We start from the raw sequence: 27,290 nt of genomic DNA, 5'->3' as shown, positions 1-27,290 counted from the left end.
GTAGGGTATGGTAGTAAGTATAGTGTTGTGAGAAAATAGGCAGAACCTTCTACGACGTATAGGAAATACACATCCATCATGTTACAGATTAATACTATAGGCTACTCAATTACCCGTAACATTGTCAGTTTAAATGGTGCATACTTTATCTGTCATCCATTTCAACAGTAAATATTTGTTTCCAAAGTTCTACGTTGAGGAAGTGGGTAAATCTTACCTTGTGCTGTCCATGGTGCTGAACCCATTATTGCTCTCTGCTGGTGTTGAGGGTGGGCAGGCAGTGTTCTTTTTAGATGAATACTTGTCACTGGTGTAATGAAAAAGATTCAACGTGGACGTTACCTTTTGATAATTGTGTATTTGCCGTCTTGACTGTATCACACTGTTAACTCCTTGAGCTTTGTACAACAATGTGTTTCTTTGTTATGGCTTTTGTCATTGTTATCAAAACATAACTAAATAGATTTTCAGATAGTCATGTTAGGTTGACATCTCTTCAGCTACTTTCCCTGTGTTTTGCATTGAATAGAATGGCTGTTATTTCAAATGCACAGGCATTCCAGGTGTAGATGTCCAACACGATGTGGTCTCCTGCAGTTTCTCAGAAATTCTAACAAGTCAAATAATCAGCCTGGTTACTAGAAACACACATCGATAATATACACCCGTATTTTACGTTAGTCTTATAGACTATGTACAACATTAGCACATGGTGTCGCTATAGACCACAGAAATGAATGTAGTCGCCGATATTCTATGACTCCTCCTCTCTGAATGAGATAGAGACGAGTGTCACCAGTCCAGACCGCTTTGTGAAGAGAAACACTCGAATAATGGTGAGACGGAGAGGGCTGGGCAGGAGGCTAGTACAGGATCTATCTTACAGATTTTGTAGGCTTGATGGATATTTGAATATATTCTACTTGAATAATTAGTTTCTTTATACAAGCAGCGATGGGTCGTCGAAGACAAAGAGAACGCGTTTGGATTCAGTGCGTCGCGTTGCTTTGTTTATTTAAATGGTCTGCAGCGCAGATCTCTTACTCCGTTTCAGAGGAGGTGGACAAAGGCACGTTTGTGGGGAATCTCGCTAAGGATTTCAACCTTAATGTTCAGGAACTGGAGTCGAGGGGTTTAAGGATTGTATCAGGACATAGTAAGAGGTATTTTGAGGCGAATTTGAAAACGGGGATTCTGTACGTTAACGAGAGGATAGACCGAGAGGAGCTTTGTCCGATTACGGTAAAGTGCTCTTTAAACATACAGGCCATATTGAATGATCCTATGCAGCTCCACCGAATACAGGTGCATATTTTAGATACAAATGACAATTCACCGATCTTCCTTGAACAATATCACACGTTTAATATTTCGGAATCATCTTCACCTGGAGATAGATATCCTTTACCGATAGGTAACGACGCAGATACGGGAAGCAACTCGGTAAATAGCTACAAGCTGAGCCCGAATGAACACTTCTCCCTGGATGTACAGAGCGGTGGAGAGCAGAGTGTGTCTGCTGAGTTAGTGCTGCAGAAAGCCTTAGACCGAGAGAAACAGCCCGTTATCCAACTCACACTGACCGCTGTAGATGGAGGAAAACCTCCTAGATCCGGGACTTCACAGATCATTGTCAACGTCATAGATGTCAATGATAACACGCCAACATTTGCTAAACCCCTTTACAAGGTCCGTGTTAATGAAAACGTATCTTTAGGGACAAAAATATTAAAGCTGGAAGCTACAGATTTAGACCAGGGTGTGAATAGTGAACTTGTTTATTCATTTAGCAAACGTGGTAGTGTTTCATCGGCCGATGTGTTTTCTATAGATCAACAAAGTGGCGAAATTACTGTAAAATCTCAATTGGATCATGAACAAAACGCAGCATATGAGCTACGTGTGCAAGCTACGGACCAAGGTCATTCACCTCGTAGTGGTTATTCTAAGGTGTTAGTTGAAGTTATTGATGTCAATGATAATGTTCCTGCGGTGTCCGTGACGTCACTCATGAGCCCTATCAAGGAGGATGCTGAGATAGGGACAGTGGTCGCCTTGGTGACAGTAACAGATATAGACGGAGGTAAAAACGGACTTACAAACTGTAAGACTGTTGGGTCTGTTCCTTTTAAACTAAAGTCAAACTACAAAAACGACTATTCGTTAGTGGTCGACGGGCCTCTTGACAGAGAAAGAGCTTCTCAGTACAATGTCACCATCACAGCTACGGATGAAGGGACCCCGCCTCTCTCCAGCATCAGCGTTATTACAGTACACGTTTCTGATGTAAATGACAACGCTCCTCGCTTCTCAGAACCAGTGATTAATGTTTACGTGAAAGAGAACAGTCCGGTAGGAGACGTCATTTACACGATGTCTGCTTTTGACCCAGATTCAGATGAAAATGCAAAGATGACGTATTCATTATTACAAACACGGGTTCCAATATCATCATCTGTAAATATAAACTCTGATACTGGAGATATAATCAGTCTGCAGTCTTTTAACTATGAGCAGATCAAAACTTTCCAGTTTAAAGTTCAGGCCACAGACTCTGGTGTTCCTCCACTCAGCAGCAACGTGACTGTGAACGTTTTTATCCTGGATGAGAATGACAACAGTCCTGGGATTCTCGCGCCCTATTCTGAGCACGGCTCCGTTAACACTGAGAACGTTCCCTATTCTGCTGAAGCGGGCTACTTTGTGGCCAAGATCAGGGCTGTAGACGCCGACTCTGGCTACAATGCGCTGCTTTCTTATCACATCTCTGAGCCCAAGGGAACCAACCTCTTTCGAATCGGAACCAGCACCGGGGAACTAAGGACTAAGAGGAGAATGAGTGACAATGACCTGAAAACTCACCCGTTGGTCGTGTTGGTTTCTGATAACGGCGAACCCTCACTGTCAGCGACTGTGTCTATTGATGTAGTGGTGATTGAAAGTACAGGTGAAATCCAGACTCAATTCAGAAATGTGCCGAGAAAGGAGGAGAACTTCTCTGATTTAAACCTGTATTTGTTGATCGCCATTGCTTCGGTGTCAGTGATATTTTTATTGAGCCTCATCAGTTTAATAGCTGCAAAATGCCACAGGACAGACGACAGTTTCAGAAGGTACAGCGCCCCAATGATCACCACACACCCTGACGGAAGCTGGTCTTACTCTAAATCTACTCAGCAGTATGACGTGTGTTACAGCTCAGACACACTGAAGAGTGACGTAGTGGTTTTCCCCGCTCCGTATCCACCTGCAGATGCAGAACTGATCAGTATTAACGGAAATGACACGTTCAACAGGACTCAGACATTACCCAACAAAGAGGAGGTAAGATAAGATCTATAGTTTCACTTAATCCCAAATTCCATCCTTTAATTAGCCTTTTTTGTTGCTTTGTTGTTTTTCTCAATGTCTTTGGATGAACTTGAACTTTTCTTCTCTTTTCATTTGCATGATCAATTAAATAATAGCTGGTTCAAGTTGGAAAAATGCCGTACACTTTTGCTCGCTGTCAATATAAACATATAGGCGCTGCCCATGGTTCTGAAATCTGTCACCTTCTTGGCTACCTGCTTTTGCATGTTGTTTCACGTAATGCACTGGATAACGCTTTTTTTGCCCTGACTATGTTTTGTAGCATTTCATATGAAACATCACATACATGCTGCTCAGAAGTGAAAGGCCGTCATATGCTTCTCTTGACTATTTTTCTATTGAATTATATCTGTATTTCTCCTTTGAACTCCTAACAGTAAAATTATGTTATTTTATAATTTACTCTTTCCTTGAAAACAGCCCCCCACTCGAGAGTTGTTACATTGGATTTGTTTTGACCAGTGCGTATGGCCTCCTGGCTTGATTGAGCTAGTGTTGCTGTCCGTGGTTCTGAAAAGGCTCTACACTTCAGTGCTTCATCTTTGCGCCAAGCGTTCAAGGTGTAAATTACTTCCTGCTACACTGTGTTGCGCTTCACGAATGTGTTGATGTGTCAAATCCCAACAAAGTTGTACATATATTAGGTATTGTGAGTAAATAGGCACGAAAGGTTACAACGCATGGGAAATATACATATACGTCGTGTTTCAGATTGATTATAGACTGCACAATTGCCATTGGCATTATAAGCGCCTATAGATGCGTACTGTAACTTTATCCATTTCAACCCTGTCAAAAGGTTTGTTCAGCATGCGTGAACGCTTATCAAGTGCTGTCTATGTTGCTGAAACCGTTCTCGCTCTCTGCTGATGAACGTTAATTTTAGATTGATAGGCCAGCACGTTGCTGTGTGTGATCAATGTCTCGTGTTTGTTTTATTCATTGATTCTTATAGATTCTGCTATTGTTATCCGAAGATGACACTAGATGACACGTTGTTTCATTACATGAGGTTGATTTACTTTTCTTATGTTTTCCATTTTTTTTCCCATTTAACAGAACAGTTTGACTTTTACGTATATAGGCCTTTCTGTGAGTGAATGATCAACACGAGGTTGTCTACTTCAGGTTATCTCAGTATTGTAAAAAAAATACAAAAAACGGTAAAAATATACATTGTAATGTAAAGAATAAAATATGTATAAAAGTAACACACGGTGTCACTATGGACCACAAATGGGAGAGATGTTATCGAGATACTGTAACTCCTCCTCTCTGAATGAAAAAGAGTCGAGCGCCACCAGTCTCGAGCGAATTGTGAAGCGATGAACTCGAATGGTGGCGAAACGGAGAGGGCTGGGCTGTATAGGATCTCTGACATATAACGGAATATTCGAGAGTTTTAATGGGTACTTGACCATTACTTGGATTCAGTTGTTTTGCGCAAGCAGCGATGTTTCGTCGAAGACAAAGAGAACGCGTTTGGATTCAGTGCGTCGCGTTGCTTTGTTTATTTGACTGGTCTGCAGCGCAGATCTCTTACTCCGTTTCAGAGGAGGTGGACAAAGGCACTTTTGTGGGGAATCTCGCTAAGGATTTAAACCTTAATGTTCAGGAACTTGAGTCGAGGGGTCTAAGGATTGCATTCGGTCAGAGTAAGAGATTTGTCGAGGCTAATTTGAAAACGGGAATTCTGTACGTTAACGAGAGGATAGACAGAGAGGAGCTTTGTCCGAATACGGCAAAGTGCTCCTTAAATATAGAAGCCATATTGAGCCATCCTATGCTTATTCACCGTATTGAAATACACATATTAGACATCAATGATAATGCACCTACATTTCTAGAAAGCTTTCATATATTTAACATATCAGAGTCTTCCTCCCCTGGAGAGAGATATCCTTTACCGATTGCGAATGACGCAGATACGGGCAGTAACTCGGTAAACAACTACAAGCTGAGCCCGAATGAACACTTCTCCCTGGATGTACAGAGCGGTGGAGAGCAGAGTGTGTCTGCTGAGTTAGTGCTGCAGAAAGCTTTAGACCGAGAGAAACAGCCCGTTATCCAGCTCACACTGACCGCTATAGATGGAGGAAAACCTCCAAGATCCGGGACTTCACAGATCATTGTTAACTTAATTGATGTCAATGATAACTCGCCAACATTTGCTAAACCACTTTACAAGGTCCGTGTTAATGAAAATGTATCTTTGGGGACAACAATATTGAAGCTAGAGGCTACGGATTTAGATGAAGGTACACATGCTGACATTGCATATAGCTTCATGAAACGTGGAAATGTGAATTCTGCAGATGATTTTTCAATAGATTCACAAAGTGGTGAAATTACTGTTAAACGGAAATTGGATCATGAAGAAAATGCTGCATATGAAATTCGAGTTCAGGCGACAGACCAAGGCTCCTCGCCTCGCAGTGGTTATTCTAAAGTGTTAGTAGAAGTTATTGATGTCAATGACAATGCTCCTGAAATCGCAATAACATCACTTATGAGCCCAGTCAAAGAGGATGCTGAGATCGGGACCGTGGTCGCCTTGGTAACAGTAACTGATAAAGACGGAGGTAATAACGGACTTACACATTTTAAAGTTGTGGGGTCTGTCCCCTTTAAACTAAAGTCAAACTATAAAAACTATTATACATTAGTGGTCGATGGGCCTCTGGACAGAGAAAGCGCTTCTCAGTATAATGTCACTATCACAGCTACGGATGAAGGGACCCCGCCTCTCTCCAGCACCAGCGTTATTACTGTACACGTTTCTGATGTAAATGACAACGCTCCTCACTTCTCAGAACCTGTGATTAATGTTTATGTGAAAGAGAACAGTCCGGTAGGAGACGTCATTTTTACGATTTCAGCTATTGATCGAGATTCCGAAAAAAACTCAAAGATTACATATACATTATTAGATAAAAGGGTTCCAATATCATCTGTAAATATAAACTCGGATACTGGAGACATAATCAGTCTGCAGTCTTTTAACTATGAGGAGATCAAAACTTTCCAGTTCAAAGTTCAGGCCACAGACTCTGGTGTTCCTCCACTCAGCAGCAACGTGACTGTGAACGTTTTTATCCTGGATGAGAATGACAACAGTCCTGGGATTCTCGCGCCCTATTCTGAGCACGGCTCCGTTAACACTGAGAACGTTCCCTATTCTGCTGAAGCGGGCTACTTTGTGGCCAAGATCAGGGCTGTAGACGCCGACTCTGGTTACAATGCGCTGCTTTCTTATCACATCTCTGAGCCCAAGGGAACCAACCTCTTTCGAATCGGAACCAGCACCGGGGAACTAAGGACTAAGAGGAGAATGAGTGACAATGACCTGAAAACTCACCCGTTGGTCGTGTTGGTTTCTGATAACGGAGAACCCTCACTGTCAGCGACTGTGTCTATTGATGTAGTGGTGGTTGAAAGTACAGGTGAAATCCAGACTCAATTCAGAAATGTGCCGAGAAAGGAGGAGAACTTCTCTGATTTAAACCTGTATTTGTTGATCGCCATTGCCTCGGTGTCAGTGATATTTTTACTGAGCCTCATCAGTTTAATAGCTGTAAAATGCCACAGGACAGACGACAGTTTCAGAAGGTACAGCGCCCCAGTGATCACCACACACCCTGACGGAAGCTGGTCTTACTCTAAATCTACTCAGCAGTATGACGTGTGTTACAGCTCAGACACACTGAAGAGTGACGTAGTGGTTTTCCCCGCTCCGTATCCACCTGCAGATGCAGAACTGATCAGTATTAATGGAAATGACACGTTTAACAGGACTCAGACATTACCCAACAATGAGAAGGTAAGAAGTACAGTTCAGTAAACGAAATGTGTGCCGTAATGATTGCATTATATGTCTTCTATAGGTCCTTATGACATTGTTATTTTCTTTTTCCCCCACTCATTTAAATGGTCATTGAAATACTGTACATTTCAAAGTTTTCACCTGTTGTAAAATCGGCTGACTATTTGCGTGCGGTGAAGAAGATGCAGGCCTTGCTGTTCATGGTTCTGAAATGCACCGCGTACTTTAAATTGTAGGCCTATGAACATTGTAAAGTGTTGGTGTATGTTTAGTACAGACCCTAATCATGTTGATCAGAACTCACCAAGGTCATAATTTGGTTATCTTGTGGTCACTAACATTTTGGGGGGAGTTTACTGTGTTTGGTCTCCACTTCCACAGAAATGTTTGAGTGCTTTATATATCCACACGGTATCGCTATCCTCTCACGCAGTGTAAATCCTCGCTCGCCGTGCGAGGCTCCGCCCCACACAGAAGCATTGGTCGTTTTTGGGGGAAAAAAAAGTCTTTGTTCGGGTGAGCAGCAGAACACCGTGGCTCTCGTCTGGTTCTGTTTTGGTTTACGCTTCTATGCGGGTGATAGCCTCTGTTCTTCACATAATGTTTCGTTAACGGAATGCCGACACAATGACTCACAAATGGGTTATGTTTCCTTCGCGGATGTACTATCTCCTCCCGTTATGTCATCTTTGGAGTATCGCTTCAGCACAGATCGTCTATTCCATATCGGAGGAATCTAACCAAGGCACTGTTGTTGGACATTTGGCGAAGGATTTGTATCTAGACGTGCAGCAACTTGAATATCGTGGGTTTAAGATATCCGGACCCAATCAGAGGTATTTTGATGTAAATAAAAAAAATGGAATTCTGTCCGTTAGAGAGAGAATAGACAGAGAAGACCTCTGTGCTCGGAGCACGAAGTGTTCGTTAGAACTGGAAGCCATTGTGAATTTGCCATTGAATCTATACCGATTTGAAGTGAATGTTTTGGATATAAATGACAACTCACCCTCGTTTAGGTCCTCTAAAACATATTTAAATGTATCTGAATCTGCATTTCCAGGGGAGAGATTTCCTTTGGAAAGCGCCTACGACACGGATGTAGGGGCTAACTCAGTAAACAGCTACAAGCTGAGCCCGAATGAACACTTCTCCCTGGATGTACAGAGCGGTGGAGAGCAGAGTGTGTCTGCTGAGTTAGTGCTGCAGAAAGCCTTAGACCGAGAGAAACAGCCCGTTATCCAGCTCACACTGACCGCTGTAGATGGAGGAAAACCCCCGAGATCAGGGACATCGCTTATCATTGTAAATGTGAAAGACGTTAACGATAATATACCCATTTTTAAAAAGCCACTTTATAAAGCTCGTATTCCTGAGAATACGCCGATAGGTGCATCCGTCATCACGGTTCAAGCGAGTGACGCAGATGAAGATCTGAATGGGGAAATTGTTTATATTTTCATTAACCAAAACAGTGACAAGTAACATTGCCGCATTTGCCATTAATGCAGCTACCGGTGAAATAACGGTTAAAAGCGAGTTGGATCACGAAAAAAACAATGCTGTTGAAATACGTGTCCAAGCTCAAGACAGGGGACAGAATCCTAGAGCATCTCACTGTAAAGTCCTGGTTGAAATAACTGACGTGAATGACAATACACCAGAGATATTTATCACTTCTTTAGTTAACGTAGTGAAAGAGGATGCGTCATTAGGGACAACGGTTGGTCTGATAACTGCGAAAGACAACGACGCGGGCACAAATGGCGCTATGCAGGTTAAAATACTAGGCTCTGTGCCATTCACGATAAACAACTCATACAAGAATCATTATTCCTTAGTGGTTGATGGACCTCTGGACAGAGAGAGCGCTTCTCAGTACAATGTCACCATCACAGCTACGGATGAAGGGACCCCGCCTCTCTCCAGCACCAGCGTTATTACAGTACACGTTTCTGATGTAAATGACAACGCTCCTCACTTCTCAGAACCATTGATTAATGTTTATGTGAAAGAGAACAGTCCGGTAGGAGACGTCATTTACACGATGTCTGCTTTTGACCCAGATTCAGATGAAAATGCAAAGATGACGTATTCATTATTAGATAAAAGTGTTTCAATATCATCATCTGTAAATATAAACTCTGATACTGGAGATATAATCAGTCTGCAGTCTTTTAACTGTGAGGAGATCAAAACTTTCCAGTTTAAGGTTCAGGCCACAGACTCTGGTGTTCCTCCACTCAGCAGCAACGTGACTGTGAACGTTTTTATCCTGGATGAGAATGACAACAGTCCTGTGATTCTCGCGCCCTATTCTGAGCATGGCTCCGTTAACACTGAGAACGTTCCCTATTCTGCTGAAGCGGGCTACTTTGTGGCCAAGATCAGGGCTGTAGACGCCGACTCTGGCTACAATGCGCTGCTTTCTTATCACATCTCTGAGCCCAAGGGAACCAACCTCTTCCGAATCGGAACCAGCACCGGGGAACTAAGAACTAAGAGGAGAATGAGTGACAATGACCTGAAAACTCACCCATTGGTCGTGTTGGTTACTGATAACGGAGAACCCTCACTGTCAGCGACTGTGTCTATTGATGTAGTGGTGGTTGAAAGTACAGGTGAAATCCAGACTCAATTTAGAAATGTGCCGAGAAAGGAGGAGAACTTCTCTGATTTAAACCTGTATTTGTTGATCGCCATTGCCTCGGTGTCAGTGATATTTTTACTGAGCCTCATCAGTTTAATAGCTGTAAAATGCCACAGGACAGACGACAGTTTCAGAAGGTACAGCGCCCCAATGATCACCACACACCCTGACGGAAGCTGGTCTTACTCTAAATCTACTCAGCAGTATGACGTGTGTTTCAGCTCAGACACACTGAAGAGTGACGTAGTGGTTTTCCCCGCTCCGTATCCACCTGCAGATGCAGAACTGATCAGTATTAATGGAAATGACACGTTTAACAGAACACAAACGCTTCCTCATAAAGATAAGGTAAGATCTATATACATAAACGGGCCTATTTTCTATTAAATTGAAACTGTAATGCTCATTTTAACGTGATGCAGTCAAGATTATGGTTTTAGAAATGCCTCTTTTCCGGAAATCAGCCCACCCCTCGAGAGTTGTCACATTGGCTTTGTTTTGCACTGTCCGTATGGCCTCCGAGTAAAATAGATCGAGTGTTGCTTTCCAAGGTGCTGAAGGCGGGCTAACCTTTCAGAACTAAATATTCGTGCTAAGTGTTTATTCCTCTTTGAGGTATGAATGGCTCTTCTTGACGCTAGTGGAAACTAGTTGCAAGCTACTTTTGTATTGATTCTATTGCAATTTAATATATATATTACCACGGATTGAGTTGTAGACTGATTGGAAAGGGCAAACTGTGAACTTTGTAATGAAAGCAGAATCAGAATGTCAGCTGTTTGTTTTCTTTGATGGATAATTGGTTGTCATCATTGTGAAGGAACCAATACTTTCACAGGATGTAGGTTTATTGTTTGTTTTGTAATTATATCATGTCAATGCCTATCCCCATGTTCGGAATGCTACTACTCAGTACCTTCTTCTGAGTCCATCACTCCCTCTCTGAACATTGAAAATATGCTCCTCTGTCAGTCAGTAAGGCAATCCCTTGCATTAACAAGGTCGATTGATAGATCACGATTGCATGTTGTTGAATCTTTCACAAACACCACCCAGGTTAACTGATGTAGCAATTGAAACAAACAGACCATCTTGTTTATGGTGGAGTATGTGTTTCTGTGTGAGAGTGAGCTGGCCTGGCACAGTCAGGGGTCTGTCTATCTCTCTGAGTCCCCAGGAGGTATGTGGATGACAGAAGAAGCCTGTCGCTCTGCCCTTATTTATGCTGTTCCCACGCCTTGCAAGATGTCTGCTGTAACAATCCTTACTTTCACTTTTGAGTGCATGAGTAATCATTCGCTTTCATTCTCTAACCTTTAAATTAAAAAAAAAATAATATATATATATATATATCTCCCGCTTTCTCTCCCCTTCTTCCTAAATTTCCCTGACTCACTGTGCCTTTCTCTCAATCTCATGGTCTCTGTTTTTCTCTTGGGTTCCCAACTTTTAACATCAATTTCTCTCTATCCCTCTGCCCTTCCCCTGTCTCTCTATCCCTCTGCCCTTCCCCTGTCTTCCTAAATCTCTGCCCTTCCACTGTCTCTCTATCTCTCTGCCCTTCCCCTGTCTCTCTATCCCTCTGCCCTTCCCCTGTCTCTATCCCTCTGCCCTTCCCCTGTCTCTCATCCCTCTGCCCTTCCCCTGTCTCTCTATCCCTCTGCCCTTCCCCTGTCTTCTATCCCTCTGCCCTTCCCCCTGTCTCTCTATCCCTCTGCCCTTCCCCTGTCTCTCTATCCCTCTGCCCTTCCCCTGTCCTCTAACTGTCTCTCTATCCCTTGCCCCCTGTCTCTCTATCCCTCTGTCTCTCTATCCCTCTGCCCTTCCCTGTCTCTCTATCCCTCTGCCCTTCCCCTGTCTCTCTATCCCTCTGCCCTTCCCTGTCTCTCTATCTATCCCTCTGCCCTCTCCCCTGTCTCTCTCTATCCCTCTGCCCTTCCCCTGTCTCTCTATCCCTCTGCCCTTCCCCTGTCTCTCTATCCCTCTGCCCTTCCCCTGTCTCTCTATCCCTCTGCCCTTCCCCTGTCTCTCTATCCCTCTGCCCTTCCCCTGTCTCTCTCTCTATCCCTCTGCCCTTCCCCTGTCTCTCTATCCCTCTGCCCTTCCCCTGTCTCTCTATCCCTCTGCCCTTCCCCTGTCTCTCTATCCCTCTGCCCTTCCCCTGTCTCTCTATCTCTCTCCCTTCCCCTCTCTCTATCCCTCTGCCCTTCCCCTGTCTCTCTATCTCTCTGCCCTTCCCCTGTCTCTCTATCCCTCTGCCCTTCCCCTGTCTCTCTATCCCTCTGCCCTTCCCCTGTCTCTCTATCCCTCTGCCCTTCCCCTGTCTCTCTATCCCTCTGCCCTTCCCCTGTCTCTCTATCCCTCTGCCCTTCCCTGTCTCTCTATCCCTCTGCCCTTCCCCTGTCTCTCTATCCCTCTCCCTTCCCCTCCCTCTGCCCTTCCCTGTCTCTCTATCCCTCTGCCCTTCCCCTGTCTCTCTATCCCTCTGCCCTTCCCCTGTCTCTCTATCCCTCTGCCCTTCCCCTGTCTCTCTATCCCTCTGCCCTTCCCCTGTCTCTCTATCCCTCTGCCCGTCCCCTGTCTCTCTATCTCTCTCCCTTCCCTCTCTCCTCTGCCCTTCCCCTGTCTCTCTATCCCTTCCCTGTCCCTATCCCCTCTCTATCCCTCTGCCCTTCCCCTGTCTCTCTATCCCTCTGCCCTTCCCCTGTCTCTCTATCCCTCTGCCCTTCCCTGTCTCTCTATCCCCCTCTCTATCCCTCTGCCCTTCCCCTGTCTCTCTATCCCTCTGCCCTTCCCCTGTCTCTCTATCCCTCTGCCCTTCCCCTGTCTCTCTATCCCTCTGCCCTTCCCCTGTCTCTCTATCTCTCTCCCTTGAAAAGATGGCGCCGAAGAACATGGCTGACTTTTTACATTCTTCCAACCAGATGTGCTATTTTGTTAGTTTTTTTGCGTTTTGTGTAACATATTTTTAAAGTTATTTTGTACATAATCTTGTTGCTGCCGTCTCTTATGACCAAAATAACTTCTGGACATCAAAACAGTGATTACCCACCGTGGACTGGAAAAAAAAAGTTTTCCTTTAACAAGTCAGACGAAAAGGATATACTGCATTCAGTGGAACAGGCCCAGATCCCCGTAATTTTGCTTGAAGAAAAGACGCAGGAAAAGGGTCCGCAGATCGGAATACCTCCTGAGTATCCGTAGGCGAGCGAATAAACTCCCAGTGCCGTTCGCTCTTCTTTCTAATGTGTAATCATTGGAAAATAAAATGGATGACCTTAAGATTATCCTTCCAACAGGACATTAAAAACGGGAATATCTTAAGTTTCACTGAGACGTGGCTAAACGATTCACATGTATAATATGGAGCTGGCGGAATTTTCAGTGCACCGGCAGAACAGGAAGCTACGTCTTACGAGGTGTGGGTGTGTGTCTATTTGTCAATAACAGCTGGTGCGTGATGTCTAATATTAAAGAAGTCTCGGGGTCTTGCTCGCCTGAGGTAGAGTACCGTATGATAAGCTGTAGACCACACATCTACCAAGAGAGTTGGCATTTACAGTGGGGAAAACAAGTATTTGATACACTGCCAATTTTGCAGGTTTTCCTACTTACAAAGCATGTAGAGGTCTGTAATTTTTTATCATAGGCACACTTCAACTGTGAGAGACGGAATCTAAAACAAAAATTCTGAAAATCACATTGTAGGATTTTTAAGTAATTAATTAGCATTTCATTGCATGACATTAGTATTTGATACATCAGAAAAGCAGAACTTAATATTTGGTACAGAAACCTTTGTTTGCAATTACAGAGATCATACATTTCCTGTAGTTCTTGACCAGGTTTGCACACACTGCAGCAGGGATTTTGGCCCACTCCTCCATACAGACCTTCTCCAGATCCTTCAGGTTTCGGGGCTGTCGCTGGGCAATACGGACTTTCAGCTCCCTCCAAAGATTTTCTATCGGGTTCAGGTCTGGAGACTGGCTAGTCCACTCCAGGACCTTGAGATGCTTCTTACGGAGCCACTGCTTAGTTGCCCTGGCTGTGTGTTTCAGGTCGTTGTCAGGAGGTTGTCAGGAGGTTGTTGGCCAAGATCTTGCGATACATGGCCCCATCCATCCTCCCCTCAATGCGGTGCAGTCGTCCTGTCCCCTTTGCAGAAAAGCATCACCAAAGAAGGATGTTTCCACCTCCATGCTTCACAGTTGGGATGGTGTTCTTGGGGTTGTACTCATCCTTCTTTTTCTTCCAAACATGGTGAGTGGAGTTTAGACCAAAAATCTCTATTTTTGTCTCATCAGACCACATGACCTTCTCCCATTCCTCCTCTGGATCATCCAGATGGTCATTGGCAAATTTCAGATGGGCCTGGACATGCGCTGGCTTGAGCAGGGGGACCTTGTGTGTGTTGCAGGATTTTAATCCATGAAGGCGTATGTGTTACTAATGGTTTTCTTTGAGACTGTGGTCCCAGCTCTCTTCAGGTCATTGACCCGGTCCTGCCGTGTAGTTCTTGGCTGAAACCTCACCTTCCACATGATCATTGATGCCCCACGAGGTGAGATCTTGCATGGAGCCCGAGACCGTGGGTGATTGACTGTCTTCTTGAACTTCTTCCATTTTCTAATAATTGCGCCAACAGTTGTTGCCTTCTCACCAAGCTGCTTGCCTATTGTCCTGTAGCCCATCCCAGCCTTGTGCAGGTCTACAATTTTATCCCCGATGTCCTTACACAGCTCTCTGGTCTTGGCCATTGTGGAGAGGATGGATTCTGTTTGATTGAGTGTGTGGACAGGTGTCTTTTATACAGGTAACGAATTCAAACAGGTGCAGTTAATACAGGTAATGAGTGGAGAACAGGAGGGCTTCTTAAAGAAAAACTAACATGTCTGTGAGAGACGGAATTCTTACTGGTGGTAGGTGATCAAATACTTATGTCATGCAATAAAATGCAAATTAATTACTTAAAAATCATACAATGTGATTTTCTGGATTTTTGTTTTAGATTCACTCTCACAGTTGTGTGATAACGCTCTCGGTAGCCGATGTGAACAAAACCTTTAAAAAGGTCAACATTCACAAAGCCGCTGGGCCAGATAGATTACCAGGATGTGTACTAAAAGCATGCGCGGATCAACTGTCAAGTGTCCTTACTGACATTTCAATCTTTCCCTGACCGTGTCTGTAATACTTACGTTTCAAGCAGACAAACATAGTCCCTGTGCTCAAGGAAGCAAAAGTAACCTGCCTAAATGATTACTGCCCGTAGCACTCACGTGGCTCTCATGGCTCACATCAACAGCATTCTCCCGGACACCCTTGACCCACTCCAATTCGCATACCGTCCCAACAGATCCACAGATGACGCAATCTCAATCGCACTCCACACTGCCGTTTCCCACCTGGACAAAAGGAATACCTATGTGAGAATGCTGTTCATTGACTACAGCTCAGCGTTCAACACCATAGTGCCCACAAAGCTCACCTCTAACCTAAGAATTCTGGGACTAAACACCTCCCTCTGCAACTGGATCCTGGGCATCCTGATGGGCCGCCCCTTGCTGGTAAGAGTAGGCAACAACACGTCTGCCCCGCTGATACTTAACATTGGGGCCCTCAGGGGTGTGTACTTAGTCCCTTCCTGTACTCCCTGTTCACCCACAACTGCGTGGGCAAACATGACTCAAACACCATCATTGAGTTTGCTGACGACACAACAGTGGTAGGTTTGATTACCGACAACGATGAAACGACCTGGTAGGGAGGAGGTCAGAGAACTGGCAGTGTGGTGCCAGGACATTCACCTCTCCCTCAATGTGAGCAAGACAAAGGAGCTGATCGTGGACTACAGGAAAATGCGAACCGAACAGGCCCCCATTAACACTGACGGGGCTGTAGTGGAGCGGGTTGAGAGTTTCAAGTTCCTTGGTGTCCACATCACCAACAAACTAGCAAGGTCCAAACATACCAAGACAGTCGTGAAGAGGACACATCACCAACAAACTAGCATGGTCCAAACATACCAAGACAGTCGTGAAGAGGACACATCACCAACAAACTAGCATGGTCCAAACATACCAAGACAGTCGTGAAGAGGACACATCACCAACAAACTATCATGGTCCAAACACACCAAGACAGTCGTGAAGAGGACACAACAAAACATTTTCCCCCTCAGGAGACTGAACAGATTTGGCATGGGTCCCCAGATCCTCAAAATTTTCTACAGCCACACCATCGAGAGCATCCTGTCCGGTTGCGTCACCGCCTGGTATGGCAACTGCTCGGTATCTGACCGTGTAAGGAGCCAAACTTCCTGCCATCCAGGACCTATATAATAGGCGGTGTCAGAGGAAATCCCATACAATTGTCAGAGACTCCAGTCACCCAGTATAGACTGTTTTCTCTGCTATCGCACGGCAAGCGGTACCGGAGAGCCAAGTCTAGGACCAAAAGGTTCCTCAACAGCTTCTACCCCCAAGCCATAATACTGCTGAACAATTAATAAAATGGCCACCAGACTATTTACACTAAACCCCCACCCCCCTTTTGTACACCGCTGCTTCTCGTTGTTTATTATCTATGCATAGTCATGCCACCCCTACCTACATGTACAAATTACCTCAACTAACCTGCACCCCCGCACACTGACTCGGTACTGGTACCCCTTGTATATAGTCTCGTTATTGTTATTCTTGTTGTGTTACTTTTAATTCAGAATTTTTTACTTTAGTCTATTTGTTAAATATTTTATTAACTCTTCTTAATCTACACTGTTGGTTAAGGGCATGTAAGTGAGCATTTCACGGTAAGGTCTACACTGTTGGTTAAGGGCATGTAAGTGAGCATTTCACGGTAAGGTCTACACTGTTGGTTAAGGGCATGTAAGTGAGCATTTCATGGTAAGGTCTACACTGTTGGTTAAGGGCATGTAAGTGAGCATTTCACGGTAAGGTCTACACTGTTGGTTAAGGGCATGTAAGTGAGCATTTCATGGTAAGGTCTACGCTGTTGGTTAAGGGCATGTAAGTGAGCATTTCATGGTAAGGTCTACGCTGTTGGTTAAGGGCATGTAAGTGAGCATTTCACGGTAAGGTCTACACTGTTGGTTAAGGGCATGTACGTGAGCATTTCATGGTAAGGTCTACACTGTTGGTTAAGGGCATGTAAGTCATTTCACGGTAAGGTCTACACTGTTGGTTAAGGGCATGTCCATGAGCATTTCTTTCGGTAAGGTCTACACTGTTGGTTAAGGGCATGTAAGTGAGCATTTCATGGTAAGGTCTACACTGTTGGTTAAGGGCATGTAAGTGAGCATTTCACGGTAAGGTCTACACTTGTCGGCACATGTGACAAATGAAGGTTGATTTGATTTGTATTTCGGTCTATGTCACCTTGTCTTATTCCTGTTTTTAATTTCCTCCATTCTCACTGTTTCTCTATCTTTCCCCTCCTCCTTTCTGTCAGTCCATCTGTGTCCATCTCTCTTTCTTTCTCTGTCTATCTTTCTGTCAGTCCATCTGTATCCATCTCTCTTTCTTTCTCTGTCTATCTTTCTGTCAGTCCATCTGTATCCATCTCTCTTTCTTTCTTTCTTTCTATCTTTCTGTCAGTCCATCTGTATCCATCTCCCTTTCTTTCTGTCTATCTTTCTGTCAGTCCATCTGTATCCATCTCCCTTTCTTTCTGTCTATCTTTCTGTCAGTCCATCTGTATCCATCTCTCTTTCTTTCTGTCTATCTTTCTGTCAGTCCATCTGTATCCATCTCTCTTTCTTTCTCTGTCTATCTTTCTGTCAGTCCATCTGTATCCATCTCCCTTTCTTTCTGTCTATCTTTCTGTCAGTCCATCTGTATCCATCTCCCTTTCTTTCTTTCTGTCTATCTTTCTGTCAGTCCATCTGTATCCATCTCTCTTTCTTTCTGTCTATCTTTCTGTCAGTCCATCTGTATCCATCTCTCTTTCTTTCTCTGTCTATCTTTCTGTCAGTCCATCTCTGTGTATCTTTCTTTATGTATCATGTTGCTTTCCATCAGTGTCACAGTATTTCCCTCAATTTCAATGTACAGTATATCTATCTCTCCCCACCCCCCTTCCCTCTCCCCTCCCTCTTTTAGTCCATCGGCCTTGTATTCTCAGTGTGTGTGTGAATGTGTTTGTATCTGTGTGTGTGTGTGTGTCCGTGTGTGTGTCTGTGTGTATCTGTATCTGTGGGAGTGTGTGTGTATCTGGATGTGTGGGAGTGTGTGTGTGTATTGTGGGAGTGTGTGTGTATTTGTGTGAGTTTATCTGTATCTGTGGTAGTATGTTTGTGTATTGTGGGAGTGTGTATGTGTGTATTGTGGGAGTGTGTATGTATCTGTATCTGTGTGGAGTGTGTGTGTGTGTGTGTGGGAGTGTGTGTGTGTGTGTGTGTGTGTGTGTGTGTGTGTGTGTGTGTGTGTGTGTGTGTGTGTGTGTGTGTGTGTGTGTGTGTGTGTGTGTATCTGTGTGTGTGTGTGTGTGTGTGTGTGTGTGTGTGTGTGTGTGTGTATCTGTATCTGTGGGAGTATGTGTGTGTATTGTGAGTGTGTGTGTGTGTATCTGTATGTGTGGGAGTGTGTGTGTATCTGTATCGTATCTGTGGAAGTGTGTGTGTATTGTGGGAGTGTGTGTCTGTATCTGTGGAAGTGTGTGTGTATATTGTGGAGTGTGTGTGTGTATTGTGGGAGTGTGTGTGTGTGTGTGTATCTGTGGAAGTGTGTGTGTGTGTGTGTGTGTATTGTGGGAGTGTGTGTATCTGTATCTGTGGGAGTGTGTGTGTATCTGTGGAAGTGTGTGTGTATTGTGGGAGTGTGTGTATCTGTATCTGTGAGAGTGTGTGTGTTTGTGTGGGGGAGTTTGTGTGTGTATCTGTGGAAGTGTGTGTATCTGTGGAAGTGTGTGTGTGTATCTGTATCTGTGGAAGTGTGTGGGTAGCAGCTGAGAGGAGGAATGGTGAAATATCATCCCTCTCCCCAGACATGTGCACTATCTGCCTCAGCACGCTGTAAACAGGATTCTCCCCATTGTTATTAACATACACTAAGTATGTCAGGGCGGCTTGATCCGCTCAGCATGTAATCTACTCAGACCCTTTTATTTGACCACAAACTGTGTATATCAACTGCAAACGCTATCTACTTGTGTGGATTTAGCTTTCTTTTTGCCATTTAAAGTGGTGCTTGTTTGTAACCAGTGGCATTCAAGTGGTTTTGTTAATATTGTGTGCTCTTAGGCACTGCCTCACATTAAGCGCTATGATGTATCCTGTTAGTTAATACATTATTTCATACTATTTGATAATGCACTGACCTCATTTTAGTGAGTGGTGGGTCAGTATAAACTAAGTAAAATACAAGCTCAGAGCCACGGTATGCTCTTTTGGTTGGCTCATATTTTAGTCTTGTCCATGTGCTTTGGGGCTCTCTATGATCACACAGGGGTTCTGAATGTTGCAGTGCTGTGCATGTGGAAGTGGGTCAGGTTGTGTTAGGAAGATCACTAGGTGTCTGAGAGTAATAAATAACAGATTCTCTATATTGCCATGCTATCTCTCTCTCTGATACGTTTGGGCCCAGCATGGCTCCAGCATGGCTCCAGCATGGCTCCAGCATGGCTCCAGCATGGTTCCAGTATGGCTCCAGTATGGCTCCAGTATGGCTTCAGCATGGTTCCAATATGGCTCCAGTATGGTTCCAGTATGGCTCCAGTATGGCTTCAGCATGGTTCCAGTATGGCTCCAGCATGGCTCCAGTATGGCTCCAGTATGGCTCCAGCATGGCTCCAGCATGGTTCCAGCATGGCTCCAGCATGGCTCCAGTATGGCTTCAGCATGGCTTCAGCATGGTTCCAGTATGGCTCCAGCATGGCTCCAGCATGGCTCCAGTAATAATGCCTGGAGCTGTCTCTTTGCTTTTGAGTGGTTCAGTATGCGCTCTGTAGACTGCTGCTCACTGTGTGTGTGTGAGAGAGGGAGAGTGACGAGGGAGGGAGAGAGACAGAACAGGAGGGGGAGGCGCTGGTAATTTTCCGTTCTGTGCTGCAGCAGCAGGGATCTCTCGGAGCCCTGGCGTCTCAGCGAGGTACACCCTGGGCTGGGCGGGGCTGACAGCACCGGCAGGAATCCAGCTGTCAATCACAGCTAAACAGGGGAGGCGGGACAAAGGGCTAGGAGAATGAGGTCGAGGGGCTTATTCATATCCCTCAGATCACCACTACTTCTGTGTGTGGGTGGGTGTGTGTTTGTCAGTGTGTTCTCTGAGTATGTGTGAGTGTGTGTGTTCTGCTTCATAGCAATAGATATTATTTGTATTTCAGAGTATTGCAGCATATGTGGTGTGTTTCTTCTTTTGTAATAGCAGCAGTGTATGTAGTCATGTATTTAGCTGTGTGTCAGTTCTTTATTAATATGTGTATTGCAGTGACTGTGTGTTGGCTTAAAGCCTCTTCCTCTGCTCTGCTGGCCCCAGTGTTGCAAAAAGCATTACATTATTGATTATCTAAGGACATTATCCTGGATGAGGTAGCCAGCTAAGTGCTTCACATCTGAACTGGATGTTATTTCTACACAGCAGGGCCATAATTCACCTACTGTAAGTCATTTAGGTTCAGTAACCATCCAGATGGGATCAACTATTGTGACCCAAAAACATGACTTAGAATTGTTCTCCTCACCCCACCCTTACCCCCAGAGATCTGGCTCAGATGTTGATTGCATCCTGGTCAATGTGATTGGGCTAATGATAATTGGGCCCCTCCAGACAGTCGACTCCTTGTCCTGGTTTTGTTTCATGGACGTGTGTTAAAACATCACTTCCTGTTTTCCTCCCTCCTGGGTGTGGGTTTTGGCAAGGGGATGGGAGCTCAGCTGAGGTTGCCATGGAGGTTGCCATGGAGATGATCCTCATTACTGATAGTGCACCAGTCTGTTTCTCAGAGAGAGAGAGAGAGAGCTGCAAATGTGCATCCACCCCCACTAAGCCATCCTCTCATTTATCACATTCAAAGATGGACAAAGAGAGAGTGGAAAGGAAGAAAATCATAGTGAGAGAATCAAGAGAGGAAAGGGGATTGGGAGAGAGGGAGGGAGAGGAAGACAGCAATAAGGGTACAGGTTTGACCAGGGAGTGTGAGATCATGTAAAATATCATGTAAAAGAGGGTCAAGGAGAGGCAGTCAGGATGAGGAGGAAGAAAACAATTAAATATGTGTTTCCCAGGTAAGAGGACATACTAAGGGTTGAGAATTGGTCACAGATAAAATCACTGAACACACACTCATTCCCAAGATAGTCTACTAAACAATGTGTTAGATTTTGATCTAAAGGGAAATACAGTACACTGACAGTCTGTCTGTGAATGCTATATAAAGCCAGTCAGCCTGTCCTTTGACTGGTACTGAGTGGGTTTCAGTAGTATGATGCGTCAGTGGCCCACTCAAATTACACACACACACACACACACACACACACACACACACACACACACACACACACACACACACACACACACACACACACACACACACACACACACACACACACACACACACACACACACACACACACACACACACACACACACACACACACACACCCCTTATGGCGTAAGGCTGTTGTGCAGTCATTAGATTAGCTTTGTCATGCTCAGAACCACAGGGTTCTTCCACATCCATCCCCATCCACCCAGCATGGACACAAAGCCAGGGTTCTGAGTGGAGTGATAGAGGGAATCGGTGGCTGCCTGCTGTCTCAGATAGCTTTGTTTACCACAACATGAATCTGTTTGATTTATTTTCAGGCAGAACAGGGACAGACCAAGTTTAACCCTTCCAGGACTCCAGGGGAGAGATTTACATGGCTTTTAGTTCTGTCATGCCCTTTACACTGAAAGGGAGGATACACTGGGGAAGCCATAGCCAAGCGCATCCAGAACAGTCTCTCCATCCAACCCTTTACACTGAAAGGGAGGATACACTGGGGAAGCCATAGCCAAGCACATCCAGTACAGTCTCTCCATCCAACCCTTTACACTGAAAGGGAGGATACACTGGGGAAGCCATCCAGAACAGTCTCTCCATCCAACCCTTTACACTGAAAGGGAGGATACACTGAAGGGAAGCCATAGCCAAGCACATCCAGTACAGTCTCTCCATCCAACCCTTTACACTGAAAGGGAGGATACACTGGGGAAGGTACAGTCAAGCAAATCCAGAACAGTCTCTCCACCTCATTCTTTATACATGGGAAAGGAATCATCATCTCTATTGAAACTACGATTTGATATCTGAGATGAAGAGGTTCTAAAGCATGTTATTAATTAGTTAAATACACAGGGGTAAAGCGCACAAGACTTTCGAGTAAGGTCTTAGATTCCTGAGTCTTTAGATGGAGATTGTTGTTAGAAGTATATGTAGTCTTTAATAATACATGGTTTTAAAAAGTTAAAGTGCTGATGCTGCTAGACTAGTAGAATGTTTTTAATCAGACATGATGCAATGCAGTTAATAGTTTTGCCGCATAGTTGTCTTTGATCTCATCTCAGTGCACCGGGAGGTGTTGAAAATATATGTTTCTGCGCTGGATGTATTAATAGGGGGCACAGTGCCTTCAGAAAGTATTCATACCCCTTGACTTATTCCACATTTTTCTTGTGTTCCAGCCTGAATTCAAAAAGGAATAAATAGATTTTATTTCTCACCCATCTACACACAATACCCCATAACGCCAAAGTGTTTAGACATTTTTGCAAATTTATTGAAATGAAATACAGAAGTTTACATACATTACCAGTCAAAAGTTTGGACACACCTACTCATTCCAGGGTTTTTCTTTATTTTTACCATTTTCTACATTGTTGAATAATAGTGAATACATCAAAACTATGAAATAACACATATGGAATCATGTAGAAAACAAATCAAATCAAATATATATTTATATTTGAGATTCCTCAAAGTAGCCACCCTGTGCTTTGATGACAACTTTCTCTCAACCAGCTTCATGAGGTAGTCACCTGGAATCAGAGGTGACCCATCATTCAGGGCAGGTGGGGCTTCGAGCCCCACATTTTTTGCAAAAAAATAAAAAATATATACACAGTGGGGAGAACAAGTATTTGATACACTGCCGATTTAGCAGGTTTTCCTACTTACAAAGCATGTAGAGGTCTGCAATTTTTATCATAGCTACACTTCAACTGTGAGAGATGGAATCTAAAGCAAAAATACAGAAAATCACATTGTATGATTTTTAAGTAATTCATTTGCATTTTATTGCATGCCATAAGTATTTGATCACCTACCAACCAGTAAGAATTCCGAATCTCACAGACCTTAGTTTTGCTTTAAGAAGCCCTCCTGTTCTCCACTCATTACCTGTATTAACTGCACCTGTTTGAACTCGTTACCTGTATAAAAGACACCTGTCCAAACACTCAATCAAACAGACTCCAACCTCTCCACAATGGCCAAGACAGAGAGCTGTGTAAGGACATCAGGGATAAAATTGTAGACCTGCACAAGGCTGGGATGGGCTACAGGACAATAGGCAAGCAGCTTGGTGAGAAGGCAACAACTGTTGGCGCAATTATTAGAAAATGGAAGAAGTTCAAGATGACGGTCAATCACCCTCGGTCTGGGGCTCCATGCAAGATCTCACCTCGTGGGGCATCAATGATCATGAGAAAGGTGAGGGATCAGCCCAGAACTACACGGCAGGACGTGGTCAAAGACCTGAACAGAGCTGGCACCACTGTCTCAAAGAAAACCATTAGTAACACATACGCCGTCATGGATTAAAATCCTGCAGCGCACGCAAGGTCCCCCTGCTCAAGCCAGCGCATGTCCAGGCCCGTCTGAAGTTTGCCAATGACCATCTGGATGATCCAGAGGAAGAATGGGAGAAGGTCATGTGGTCTGATGAGACAAAAATAGTGCTTTTTGGTCTAAACTCCACTCGCCGTGTTTGGAAGAAGAAGAAGGATGAGTACAACCCCAAGAACACCATCCCAACTGTGAAGCATGGAGGTGGAAACGTCATTCTTTGGGGATGCTTTTCTGCAAAGGGGACAGGACGACTGCACCGTATTGAGGGGAGGATGGATGGGGCCATGTATCGCGAGATCTTGGCAAACAACCTCCTTCCCTCAGTAAGAGCATTGAAGATGGGTCGTGGCTGGGTCTTCCAGCATGACAACGACTCGAAACACACAGCCAGGGCAACTAAGGAGTGGCTCCGTAAGAAGTATCTCAAGGTCCTGGAGTGCCTAGTCAGTCTCCAGACCTGAACCCAATAGAAAATCTTTGGAGGGAGCTGAAAGTCCGTATGGCCCAGCAACAGCCCCGAAACCTGAAGGATCTGGAGAAGGTCTGTATGGAGGAGTGGGCCAAAATCCCTGCTGCAGTGTGTGCAAACCTGGTCAAGAACTACAGGAAACGTATGATCTCTGTAATTGCAAACAAAGGTTTCTGTACCAAATATTAAGTTCTGCTTTTCTGATGTATCAAATACTTATGTAATGCAATAAATTGCAAATTAATTACTTAAAAATAATACAATGTGATTTTCTGGATTTTTGTTTTAGATTCCGTCTCTCACAGTTGAAGTGTACCTATGATAAAAATGACAGACCTCTACATGCTCTGTAAGTAGGAAAACTTGCAAAATCGGCAGTGTATCAAATACTTGTTCTCCCCACTGTATACTACTGGTCAAACGTTTCAGAACACTTTCAGAGGTTTTTCTTTATTTTTTACGTTTTTCTACATTGTAGAATAATAGTGAAGACATCAAAACTATGAAATAACACATATGGAATCATGTAGTAACCAAAAAAAGGTTATTCAAATAGCCAGCCTTTGCCTTGATGATAGCTTTGCACACTCTTGGCATTCTCTCAACCAGCTTCACCTTGAATGCTTTTCCAGCATTCTGGAAGGAGTTCCCATATATGTTGAGCACTTGTTGACTCCTTTTCATTCACTCTGCCTTTTTTTTATTTTATTTTTTACTTTGTCTTTTACCACCTCTGAACCCCCTTACCCCAAACAGGGTTGCCCCTGATCATAGATTGGGCTGCATCATAACCTGTTACGGCAACTCTACCACCGCATACAGAAAGGAGTTTCAGAGGGCGATACGTGCAGCCAAATGCACAATTGGATGCACACTGCCTGCCCTCCAGGACACCTACAACACCAGGTGTCACAGGAAGGCCAAGAAGATCATCAGGGACCCCCCACCCGAGCCACAGCCTGTTCAACCTGTTTCCATTACTCAGCGCGGGCAGCACTGGAGCACTACGGCAAAAACTGGAAAACGGGCAAATAATTTATAACCCCAGACCATCAAGGCACAGATCTGTGGAAGGGTACAAAAAAATGTCTGCATTATTGAAGGTCCCCAAGAACACAGTGGCCTTCATCATTCTTAAATGGAAGAAGTTTGGAACCACCAAGACTCTTCCTAGAGCTGTCCGCCCGGCCAAACTGAGCAATTGAGGGAGAAGGGCCTTGGTCAGGGAGGTGACCAAGAACCCAATGGGCACTCTGACAGAGATCCAGATTTTCTCTGTTGAAATGGGGGGCAAGGACTAGGAGTCTAGTCAGAATCAAGGGAAAGATGAACGGAACAAAGCACAGAGAGATCCTTGACGAAAACCTGTTCCAGAGCACTCAGGACATCAGACTGGGGCGATGGTTCACCTTCCAACAGGACAATGGCCCTAAGCACACAGCCAAGACAATGCAGGAATGGCTTCGGGACAAGTCTCTGAATGTCCTTAAAATAGCTGTGCAGCAACGCTCCACATCCAACCTGACAGAGCTTGAAAGGATCTGCAGAGAGGAATGGAAGAAACTCCTCAAATACAGGTGTTCCAAGCTTGAAGCATCATACCCAAGAAGACCCGAAGCTGTAATCACTGTCAAAGGTTCTTCAACAAAGTACTGCGTAAATGGTCTGAATACATTTTACATATAATTATAATTATTTTTTTTTTTTACATTTGCAAACATTTCTGAAAACCTGTTTTGATTAGTCATTATGGGGTATTGTGTGTAGATTGATGAGGGGAAAAATGATTTAATCACTTATAGAATAAGGCTGCAACGTAACAAAATGGAGAAAGATTCAAGGGGTCTGAACACTTTCCGAATGCACTTTAAATATACAGTACCAGTCAAAATTTGGACACACCAACTCATTCAAGGGTTTTTCTTTATTTTTTTTTATTGTTTTCTACAATGTAGAATAATGAAATAACCCATGTGGAATCATGTTGAAACCAAAATAGTGTTAAACAAATCTAAATATATTTTAGATTTTAGATTCTTCAAAGTAACCACCCTTTGCGTTGCTGGCAGCATTGTACACTCTTGGCCTTCTCTCTACCAGCTTCATGAGGAATGCTTTTCTAACATTCTTGAAGGAGTTCCCACACATGCTGAGCACTTGTTGGCTGCTTTTCCTTCACTCTGCGGTCCAACTCATCCCAAACCATCTCAATTTGGTTGAGTTTGAGGGATTGTGGAGGCCAGGTCATCTGATGCAGCACTCCATCCCTCTCCTTCTTGGTCAATTAGCCTTTACACAGCCTGGTGGTGTTTTGGGTCATTGTCCTGTTGAAAATCAAATGATAGTTCCACTAAGCCCAAACCAGATGTATTGCTGCAGAATTCTGTGGTAGCCATGCTGGTTAAGTATGCCTTAAATTCGAAATAAATCACAAACAGTGTTACCAAGAAAGCACCCCCACACCATAACACCTCCTCCTCCATGCTTTACGGTGGGAAATACACATGTGGAGATCATCCGTTCACCCACACTGCATCTCACAAAGACACAGCAGTTGGATCCAAAAATCTCAATTTTTGGACTCCAGACCAAAGGACACATTTCCACCAGTCTTAGTCCAAGCAAGTCTCTTCTTATTGGTGTCCTTTAGTAGTGGTTTCTTTGCAGCAATTTGACCATGATGGCCTGATTCACATAGTCTCCTCTGAACAGTTGTTGATGTTGAGATGTGTCTGTTACATTTATTTGGGCTGCAATTTCTGAGGCTGATAACTCTAATGAACTTTTCCTCTGCAGCAGAGGTAACTCTGGGGCTTCCATTCCTGTGGTGTTCCTCATGAGAGCCAGTTTCATCATAGCGCTTGATGGTTTTTGCAACTGCACTTGAAGAAACTTTCAAAGTTCTTGAAAGTTTCCGGATTGGCTGACCTTCGTGTCTTAAAGTAATGATTAACTGTTGTTTCTCTTTGCTTATTTGAGCTGTTTTGCCATAATTTGGGGTGGCAGGGTAACCTAATGGTTAGAGTGTTGGACTAGTAACCGGAAGGTTGCAAGTTCAAATCCCCGACCTGACAAAGACACAAATCCGTTGTTTTGCCCCTGAACAGGCAGTTATCCCACTGTTC

At 44.2% G+C, this 27,290-nt stretch overlaps 1 protein-coding gene across 15 annotated transcripts in view; it reads left to right on the top strand.

Moving 5' to 3' along the window:
• The window catches only part of LOC135545774 (protocadherin alpha-C2-like), a 214,420-nt gene that overhangs the window by 129,669 nt on the left and 57,461 nt on the right, over nucleotides 1-27,290 (top strand). The window contains exon 1 of one of the 15 annotated variants that reach the window (XM_064973639.1): nucleotides 849-3,324. The exons of 13 other annotated variants lie outside the window; for them this stretch is intronic. In XM_064973639.1, the coding sequence (XP_064829711.1) occupies nucleotides 955-3,324 (2,370 nt within the window). In that variant the 5' untranslated portion in view covers nucleotides 849-954. Of the gene's footprint in view, nucleotides 1-848; nucleotides 3,325-4,720; nucleotides 7,193-27,290 lie in introns of those variants that run through there. One more of the 15 variants, XM_064973642.1, reaches the window with a different exon arrangement.

The sequence above is a fragment of the Oncorhynchus masou genome, chromosome 9 (assembly GCF_036934945.1).
Source record: "Oncorhynchus masou masou isolate Uvic2021 chromosome 9, UVic_Omas_1.1, whole genome shotgun sequence".
NCBI lineage: Eukaryota > Metazoa > Chordata > Actinopteri > Salmoniformes > Salmonidae > Oncorhynchus > Oncorhynchus masou.
The sequence above is the reverse complement of the archived record's forward strand: the minus strand, read 5'-3'. Positions and strand labels throughout refer to the sequence as shown.